The sequence below is a fragment of the Sinocyclocheilus rhinocerous genome, unplaced genomic scaffold (genome assembly GCF_001515625.1).
Source record: "Sinocyclocheilus rhinocerous isolate Xijiao unplaced genomic scaffold, SAMN03320098_v1.1 scaffold48, whole genome shotgun sequence".
Classification (NCBI taxonomy): domain Eukaryota; kingdom Metazoa; phylum Chordata; class Actinopteri; order Cypriniformes; family Cyprinidae; genus Sinocyclocheilus; species Sinocyclocheilus rhinocerous.
The window spans coordinates 458599-469257 of NW_015635971.1; the positions used below are offsets into that span (position 1 = coordinate 458599).

General features: G+C 37.5%; 1 protein-coding gene across 3 annotated transcripts in view; it reads right to left on the reverse strand.

Annotated features, from left to right (window-relative positions):
* Positions 1–10659, reverse strand: part of LOC107747519 (E3 ubiquitin-protein ligase mib1-like) — a 72303-nt gene that overhangs the window by 48176 nt on the left and 13468 nt on the right. For all 3 annotated transcript variants that reach the window (XM_016562067.1, XM_016562066.1, XM_016562065.1), the window contains exons 6-10: positions 9513–9717; positions 8857–9040; positions 4514–4658; positions 3520–3653; positions 478–585 (exon numbers count right to left, since the gene is read on the reverse strand). In XM_016562067.1, the coding sequence (XP_016417553.1) occupies positions 478–585; positions 3520–3653; positions 4514–4658; positions 8857–9040; positions 9513–9717 (776 nt within the window). The remainder of the gene's footprint in view (positions 1–477; positions 586–3519; positions 3654–4513; positions 4659–8856; positions 9041–9512; positions 9718–10659) is intronic.

Here is a 10659-nt window from a genome sequence, read left to right on the forward strand (position 1 = left end):
ACGCAACGCGTAAAAAGACAGTATAAGTCATTATAATCCGTAATTATGTCCCCACTGGACGCTACAAATGCCTAGTTTATAATGTTTTTGTCTCATTGCTCCATCACAGTATGGTAAGGGGTGTAACATTTCCGTCACACGCTCAAAAATTATTCAATCCTATAATCGTAGTTAGTATTTGCCTATTTAAATGTAAACGGAAACTTTTTTTGGGGGGGGCCAGGAAATGTATATATTTTTTCTCTTCATATTATGCTTAGATATTATGCTATACTGTTACCATGCTGGCTATCTAGCTCCAAGAGGTCTCCTTACAACAAAAACTTTTGAACTACAGGAAACAAGATCTAAGTGGCTTAAGGTCAGCAGTCAATCCACAGCATATTACGGTTTGCCCTGTTCCAAAAGCAACAACCTTTAGGGGAAAAACAGCCAACAGTGACAAGAGGTGGTTCAGGAGCAGGATACAAGACACACCTCAGCCTCCAGATCCACATTATGTTTCAGCAGCAGTTTGAGGACGTCCACATGGCCATTCTGGCTGGCTGCCTGCATGGCAGTGTGTCCTGCACACTGCCCGTTCACCTGGAAATAAAAAGACAGGGTTGATCACATCATGCTCTTTGCATCTCTGATTACATTTTTGTGCCATTCTTTAAAATGTGTGTGTGTGTGTGTGTATATGAGTGTATATGTGTGTCTATTTGTGATCTGCAGCATTGCGGTAAGTTAAACAAGTGTGCAAAGGCATGAATATTAATGCTGGAGCCCCTGATGTATTTGCAGGACATGTCTTGTCCTGCCGAGCATATCATTTGGCCAGTCACCCTAGCCAATCTGACTTCCCTTCCTCTCTCTCTCTCGGTGCTACAAGCAATTACTTCAGCAAGGGGCGGCAGATCACAGGGCCAGTCCTGGCACCAACACAAACCAAAAAGGTGAGGGGAAAGACTCAAACTGATGAAAATATACTGAAATAAAATCTTTATTTTTACAACTGATGTGCTCATGTCTTCATACGCATGACTGTTGGATACTTTCAGCTCGTTAGAGACCAGACTGAGGCAGTTCCATATTCCATAACTGTGAGTAGGGGTGGGCGATATGGCAAAAATATCAACTTTTTTTTCAGGAAAATCACGATTCATGATTTTAACATGTTTCTTTGTCATGTTGGTTTTACCATTTTGCAAGTTGTCTAAGCAGTACAGCCAAAATAATTTCCCTATTTTAAAAACTAATCTTTACAAGTTAACAAAAAAGAATGACAGATATTTAGGCCAAAGTGGGCGAAGATAAAACTCTAGGTCATTATTTGATCATTGTTATTAAAAAACAAGAACAGAGATACAAATTACAAATACACATAATATACAAATAAAACAGAGTACTTTATTTTCCAGGTACAGTAGGTGTATTAACTAGCAGTATAGCATTCAAGAAATTTAATGAACAAATATGAAAATAAAACACTATATACACTTTACTGTATAAATTATCCTACATTGATTCTTATTAAAGCAACTGTATTAATAAAGTTTTTCAGTCAAGAGCAGTGAGTGAATTTTCTGTTTTGTTGTTTTATTAACATTGAAGGGATAGTTCACCCAAAAATGAAAATTCTGTCATAATTGACTCACTCTCAAGTTGTTTTTAAACCTGAATGAGTTTCTTTCTTCTGTTGAGCATAAAAGTTATTCTGAAGAATGTGACTAACCAAACAGTTGCTGGTCCCCAGTGACTTCCATAGTATTTTTTTTTTCCTACTATCAAAGTCAATGGGGACCGGCAAATGTTTGGTTACCCACATTCCTCAAAATATCTTCTTTTGTGTTCAGCACAAGAAAGAAATTAATACAGGTTTTGGACAACATTAGAGTGAGTAATTAATGACAGAATTTAGTCTGCTGTGGCTTTAAGACCTGCACACATCTAATATACAGGCACGCATCCGTTTATCTCCCAACTGTTTACTTTCAATTTAGACATAATCAACTGCAAATATATGTAAACCTTGTGTGTTTTTAACAGTATTACCGGGATCAGATGCAAAAGACAACTTAGTCCAGTAATCAGGCGCTGTTTGATGGGCTTTTTTTGTGTGCGCACTGCTAGTGTACACGCTCAGAAAAAGCGCATGTCTGAATGAAATGCTTGAATGAAATGTTTAACCAGCAAGGATTTAAAGCACATGCAAATAATGTCCTTTTGTGATCGTGAATAAGTGCAGTGTCCTGTGAGTGTAACTCTACTGCTGAGTTAACATTTGAATTGAATGCATGTCGCGTTGTACAGTATATTGAGACGGAGGTGCCAGAACTGATAGAACTGACAAAATGTGCTCTGTAGCACGATACTACGATATTTCTTCAAAAGTAAATCGTGGAGACATTTTAATCGTCCACCATCAAAAATCGTGATATTGCACACCCCTAACTGTAAGTTTCAGGCTCATAGGAGTTTAAAAAAAGAGCAAAGGAAGTCTCATACATATAAAAGCAGCCATCATTCTTTGATTGTGCATTTGATCTGATCCGTGAGATTCCAGTTAGAACCAAAAGGTGCAGTTCAAAGTGATCTTGCTACAAATTAGAACCAGTATGCTGCTTGATCAAAGTACTACTTGCAAGTTTCTTCATTCTGACTTGTACTTTCTTAATCCTTTCACAAGTAAGTTTAAAATATTCCCGAAATACATGTTAGTTAGTTGCCGGTGAACAGGGAGAAGAATAGAGTGAACTTTATAGTTACTTACACTATATGTGTTTGATATGAATAAAACACATCGGCAAATTATATTTGAATGGATTGTTATTGCTGCTTTCATAGACATCAGTGTGTATATTACAAAATCTAAATGTACTGTTTTACTAGTACTTATGTTTATTTAAATGTCTGAAACTTAAAATAAACATTATGTGATTGAATGATTACATGACAAGTGCAGAGCGCTTCGGTTTCTGGCTCAGCGCCAGCCAAAGTGTGAAAGCACAGTTTGAATCTGGCTATGTGATGCCACTGAGCATTCTAAATCCCATATGTGGGATCATAGTCCCAGGAGCACAGAAATAAAAATCTCACATGTGGGACCGTACCACTCAAAAGGTTAAATGTAAGAACTGCTACCTATTTGATCAGATAGAACAGGGTCTTGTAACAAGGACTTTTTTTTTACTTTAACACTTTTTTTAAATTTTGCAAATTGTGTTAAATAGAGAATACCTCACTCATATTAACAGCAAACGAACATTAGCCAAAATATTCATTCATAGTGACAGTTCAATTCATAGTGACAGCAAATCAACATTACCCAGAATATTAAACAAACATGCAGGGGGTGTGTAGAACTTTATGAAAGAGTATTCAGATTCTATTAATCTGCTGAGCTTTTTGTGGTTGTGCAAATTTGGTACAGTGTGTGACTGTAGGGCTGCACGATTAATCGAAATGGAATCGAGATCGCGATTCGACAGAAGCTGCGATTGTCATGCGTAGTGTGTGTTATGAGAGAACTCTTACGTCTACATCAGGTCTCTTCAGGATGTCCTCTACTTTGGCTAGGTCGCCATTAGCCGCGGCCTTCACCAGCTCTTCATTAATGTCTCCAGACTCCTGAGTCTCAAAAAGCTTCTTGAGGAGCTGAGACAGGCGCTCTGCAGGCATAGAAGGACTCTCTGTCAACACTGCTATAGTGTCACACAGAGTACACAATGACTGATGAGAAATGGATTGATGCTTGTCTGTGGTTGACTGTGAGCACTACTGAAATATAGGACACTTTCTGTTTCTGGCCAATCAATTAATGCCACAATATATTGAAATTAGGGCTGCATGATGTACAGAAACAGAACTGAAATCAAAAGCAGAGCAGAGGCACTCCACTTCAAAATCACCCCAAATCATTTTAAAATTAGACTTAATTCTAATTTTAGATTTTCAAGTCTGCTGCTTCAAGTCTCGCATTTTTTCACATTGCAAAATATATCGCAGAAAATCAAAACATCACAATGTCAGTTTTTTTCCTAAATTGCGTAGCCCTAATTAAAATGGAATAATTTAAACAGATGTGAAAGTAAAATGTCCATGTACACTACCACTCTAGGGTGAATTCCCGAAAAGCATTGTTAGCTAACTATGGTCGCAAGTTCCATTGAACTCTATTGGAAAGGACAGAACTTGCGACCATAGTTGCTTTTGGGAAACGCACCCCTGTTTAGACACACCTACTCAGTCTTTAATATTACAATTTTTCACATTTTATAAGTCACCAAAACTGCAAAATATCACAAATGGTGTGCATGGCAATAAGTGACCAAAAATAACCCAGGTGCTTTCCGGGGTGCTTTTTAAACAGAACTGAAGGAATTTCCATGTAAGCTGATCCTTTACTATACTCCCCTATTAATTTATAAAATAAAAAAAGCATTTAAGCATAAGTCTTTATACCAAAAAGTTTTTAAAATCAAACACTTTTGACAAGTAGTGTGTGTGTGTGTGTGTGTGTGTGTGTTACCTCCAGAAGTATTATTAACAGCAGATCCAGCAGGAGCCACTTTAGTGACAGCGGCTGGATTGTATGTCCAGGATGTCCCACACACCTCCACTTTGAGGTCACTGTCAGAGTAAATCTGTTGCACTCTTCCCACCTTTCCAAGAGTCTGCACAAGAGAAAACATGGGCATCTGAGTGTGTGACTGTCCTAAAATGAGTTCCATTTCATTTAACCCACTTTCCTTTCTTTCCAAGCTCTGAAATGGCTGGAATGCTAGACAAGTTTGCGTGCAAACTGTGTATTACACACAGGTACAAACACCCCTGTGAGAGCAACATCCTAAGTACTGTGGAGGGAGAGAGAGATGTGGTGGTCGGAGGAGAAAAATCAATAAGTGTAAGGTCTGGCTTTTAAAATTGAGAGGCTCTACGGCTTGCAGGACCATATCTCATCTTTATATTGCTCATAACTGAAGCTATTGGAATTCTGTTAAGTTTGTCCAGGGAGGACAACAAAAAGAGGGAGATCCAAGAAATATAAACCAATCACACAGGCTCAATGACACTCTTAGCATCTCATCCACTGCTTTAGGAGGCAGAGCTGCTTGAAACAGACTTTATGTAGATAAAATAAAACAAAACAACTGTGCTATTAGTAGTAGGTTGCCAGTGGCTGCAAGTGAATCCTCATCAGCCTCTTAAACTCAAGCACAATGGGTCTTTATTACAAAGATGAGGTCTTCTATTGTAAATCATCAATGCCTGGTTTTATTGGTCATTTTATGTGCAGCCAAAACATTTTGAAATTTAACACGTTTAGAAGTAAAAGTCTTTTTACTCTGGAGCTCTGGAAGTCACTCCTGCATATTGAAACAACTGAAAAAGCTGTTGATTAGTCTCTAGATTTTCTTGTGTAGACTAGTCAGATGTCTTAGGATTGAGGGGGAAAAAAGCAATTATTAGATTAGATAAATCCATTACACAGTACTATAAAATAACAGCATCATTTCAGAGCTCTGGCCTAGTGCTTGGTGTCGGAATGGTATTCATATGGGCGAAACAGCTTTTATTTCTGCAACATTTTCTGATCCTGTTCCACCCTCTCTCTCTCTCCCTTTTCATTTTTCGGTCTGCTTTCTTATCACAAAATAAAATAAATTAAAAATATCCATGTTGGCATAACAGCCAAAGTGTAATATTCAACTAATTATTCAAAGAAACTGTGTCATGTAATCATTAAAGGGATAGTTCAACCAAAAATGAAAATTCTGTCATCATTTATTTAACCACACACCGTTCCAAACATGTAGGACTTTCTTCTGCAGAACAGTCTGAAAAGATATTTTGAAGAATGTTGGAGGACAGTTTTGGTTACTGCTGACTTCTATTGTAAAAACATACGTGGTAACACTTTATTTTGACAGTCCACTTTAGACACTTTTAGAGAATAAGCAAATTTGCAACTACATGTCAACTACCAATCATTAGAGTACAGTGTGTGCATAATTATTATGCAAGTTGATATTCTGGTCATATTTTTTTTCCAAGCACATTTCACCAATTCCAAAGCACATCAATCTTAATAACTACTATTAATTTTGTATTTAATCATTTGTAAGTGATATATAATTGTTAACAAGGGCTGAAAATGAAAAATGCCTAATACTCAGGTGTGCATAATTATTAAACAGGTTTTCTTTTACAAGTAAAATGCGCCAAAAAGAGATTTAACTCACACTGAAAAGTCAAAAATTATTAAATACAGAAATTGCTCAATTAAATCATGACCACTGGACAGTGAAATGCTCAGTGGGTCAGTAGGGTCAGAAAAAAACAGGTGAAGAAGAAAAGACACATGGTAACTGCAAAAGAATTAAGAAATAAGCTGAAGAATTGGGTGTGAAACCATCAGGAACCCTTTAGTCTCCAGTGCTATCATTTTCCAGAACTGCAACCTACCTGGAGTCTCCAGAAGACAAGGTGTCGGGTTCTCAGAGACTTTGCGAAGATAAAAAATTCTGAAACATGACCCCCACTTAATAAGTATAACATGCCGTATATGATTGTGATGATGAAATACATGAAGACTGATAGTTTGAAAAGGTTTTATGAACCGATAGATTGAGAGTGATTCCTGTGTGGCGGTGGTGAAGGGGTCATGATGTGAGCTGCTTCAACAATGAGCAAGATGGTCCTTTCAGGGTTGGAGAAACTTACTGCCAGTTTCTTAAAGATAAATTCTTCAAACAGTGGTACACAAGAGGATGTGGTGCTGGTCCTTCAAGAGTCACTCTCAATTAATCGGTCTATAAACCCTAAAAAAAATTCAGTCTTCATGTATTTTACTACACTTCAGTATGTGATTTTTATTGAGTGAGGTCATTTTTTAGGATACTTTACCTAACCCAAGTCTCTGAGAACCTGACACCTTGCACTTCTGGAGACTCCAGGTAGGTTGCAGTTCTGGAAAATGACAGCACTGGAGGACTAAAGGGTTCCTGATGGTTTCACACCCAATTCTTCACCTTAATTCTTAATTCTTTTGCAGTTACCATGTGTCTTTTCTTCTTCACCTGTTTTTGACTGACCCTGCTGACCCAATGAGCATTTCACTGTCCAATGGCCATGCCTTAACTTTGCAATTTCTAGTATTGCATTAGTATTACATCCTTCTCATGGGCATTTAATAATTTTTGACTTTTCAGTCTGAGTTAAATCTCATTTGGCTCATTTTACCTGTAAAAGAAAACCTGCTTAATAATTATGCACACCTGAGTATAAGGCATTTTTCACTTCTAGCCTTCATGAACAATTCTATATCATTTATAAATGATTAAACACAAAATTAATAGTACTTATTAAGATTGATGTGGTTTGGAATTGGCAAAATGCGCTTGGAAAAACATATGATCAGAATTTCAACTTGCATAATAATTATGCATGCACTGTATTAGTACAGTGGTTCCCAAAGTAGGGGTCGTGAGACAGTGAGGGGGGGTCGCGAGATGATTTCCAGAAATCAAATACATTTTTTAAACTATTAGAAATAAAATTTTATCCATAACTAACAAAAGATTTTAAAAAAATAGTAAATAGTTACATTAAAAAAAGCCATCAGCCCAGATTTTCTTTCCGTTCGATCGCGACCCCGGAGGTGATTATGACAGATTAACGACACAGCAATAGCGTCAGTTGCAGCAGATCAATTTACAGCACAGTGTTAAACATTCCGACATGTGCACATAGGTAATTTATTTCGCTTATTATTTTTGTTGAAATGAAATGTTGGTTAATATTGACCAAAGACAATGCAAGGAGGCCAGCAGAGAGGCCAGCGGAGGAAAGCGGAGAAGCACCACCGTCAGAAAGGCCATCGACCTCAGGTACGGAAAGAGACCAGCGTGTGCATAAAGAGGACATCCATAAGCAGGTGGATCAGCCTTACTCTAAGTGTCGAAAGTATCGAGAGGAATTTATCCAGTATGGATTCACATGCGTCATCGTCAATGAAGTACAACATCCCCAATGTGTTGTGTGCATCTCATTAGGTGAGGTTAATGTTGAAATTAAACGAATGAGTAAATTACTATAAAAAATTATATGGTTGTTAGACCGTTGTGTTCTTTTGTGTTGTCATTATGCTCATGTTTGGATAGGCCTATTGGTGCATGTGCACCGTTGCGCGCAACATCTGTATATTTTAACCACCTCCGAGGATAGTGGGGGTCGCGAGTCACTGGCACCGTTATTTTGGGGGGCGTGGGCTGAAAAGTTTGGGAACCCCTGCTACTGTCTGCTTAATATCTGCCTACACTTTATTTAGGCAGAAGATACTGAGCCTATTAGCTTTACTAAAGAAAAAAAAATTACTAAAGCAAAAATGTATACAGCGCGCAAGGTTTACGCGCATGCTCCAAGTCTTCTTCTCCGTTTTTAGTGCATCTCTGTGGCAGAATTAGCCACATACTGGTCTGGCATGTATACTACATAATTTTGAGTCCATTTCAGTGGTTTCCTGTGTACGCAGATATTTCTTGTGACGACGCCGTGTTAATGGAATTTTTTTTTTTAGAACAAATTAAAAAAAAAGATTGGATAGGGAAAGCTCTGGCTTTGTGTGGATGTGGCCTTAGTTGACACGTAGTTGCAAAGTTACTTATAGCTAGTAGACTGTCTAAAATGGACTATCAAACTAAAGTGTAACTACATACATTTCTCAAAATATCTTGATATCTTAAAAATATCTGTTCACACAGAAAAAAAATTAATCATACAGGTTTGAACAACATGAGGGTAAGTAAATAATAACAGATTTTTCATTTTTGGGTGAACTATCCCTTTAAGGATGAGGAAGGTGATGCTCACTGGCAGCATAGCTTCAGCCCACTCTCCATGTCCTCTCTGAAGTAGTTTGATGCGATCAATGTCATAGCAGATCTGGACCAAGTCTCCCACCATGAACTGAGAGCTGCCTCCCTCAGCACCAGCCGCCACCTCTCCACTACGTACAACGTTTGCCTTTGTGAGCACCGCTGGGTTAAATGTCCACCTGGAACACACAAAAGGGTTTTGTGTTCATTTCAAAGGTTAAGTCATGGATCTTCAACAACAGTTACATTTATTAAATTTCAACCAATTTTATTTTTACCGATTATTTCAATTGTCAGGCTTTACAGGGTTAATATTGTTACACTGCTTACTTTGTGGTTTTGTTTAAGCAGTTTCATGCAACTAAGAGGGCTAATGGGAATGTTATGGTCTTATGTAATGTCACTTTAGGTCTTGATACACTGATTTAGCATTTCAGAAACACAGCTTATTTTTGATTTGTAGACTGTTTATATGCAATATTAGAATTTATGTATATTATGCATCAACATTAATAATTAGTATTTCTTATGATTTGTCATAATTGTGAAGTTTGCATCTGTCGTGTGCTTTAACAAAGGCGAAGAAAAAAAAACATTTATGACAATATATAAGGATTTAAACGGTCTTTTCAGAGGTACCATGTGACTGACCTGTTTCCACTAGGATACTGCACAACAATGTCATGGTCTTCATCAATGCCGCACACAGTGCCTGTGGTTGTGAGCGTTTCAAACATGCCATCAGTCCAGCCTCCGTGACCATGCTGCAGCGACTGAACGATCTCCAGGTCCAAATCAATGTTGACCAAATCTCCAATCTGCAGGCCTCCTGGGTTCCTGTTTCCATTCTGCTCACCTACAGAAAGTCACAAAGTAAAAATTGAGATGAGCAATAGAATGACTTCTCATGATCATTATCATCTTGAGAACAAATTCTATTGCAACTAACCATTTTTAAAACCATTAAAAAAAAGGGAAAAGAAACTACAAAAAATTCTAAGCAAAAGATGAGCAACTGGAAAGGTAAATTTACTCAATAGTTATTATGCATCACTCCATTACTTCATGTTATGTTTGATTACAACAGGGCTGGGCAACTTCGGTCCTGGGGCCAGTTTCAATAAGGAGGTTCAACCAACTCGGAGTTAAAACTTGAACTCTGAGTTGACTTACTCTGAGATGGAAAACTCTGAGTTTTCGGTTTCAGAACAGCTGAATTAAGTTAGTTCAATCAACTCTGAGTAGGTTGACTCTGAGTTTAGCGCATGCACCACGACTATAAAAAGCCATGATCAATGGAGCTCCGATATTACGATTCACCATGGCAAAAGCTCCCGCCAAAAAGACGTCTGCATACCTCAGTCAATACAAGTTTAATTCTTATCACTGTTATAATATCGCAGGTGAAAACTGGCAGAACGGTAGGTTATTGAACTAATAGGCTATTCATTATCATGGTATCCCACGGGCAAAAAAACAAAAAAATAATAATAATAATTTAAGATAATTTAAGTGCATTTTTCTTATTTTACAAATGATCTGCCAATAGGGTAAGAAAAATACGGCAGCGGCTATTTACACTAAGTCAAGTGGAATTAGCATACTTTCTTAGCAATAGATCCTATTTACAGTAGGCTAAGTGCAAATAGCTCTAGATGCTATTTACACTTAGTGAAAATAGTGATATATTCTATTTACCATGTAAAAGTAGCAGTTCTTTGCAACAGGCTAAGTGTAAATAATATATAAAAAAATAATAATTAGATGCTTTATACTGGCAGATACATACTATTTGCAC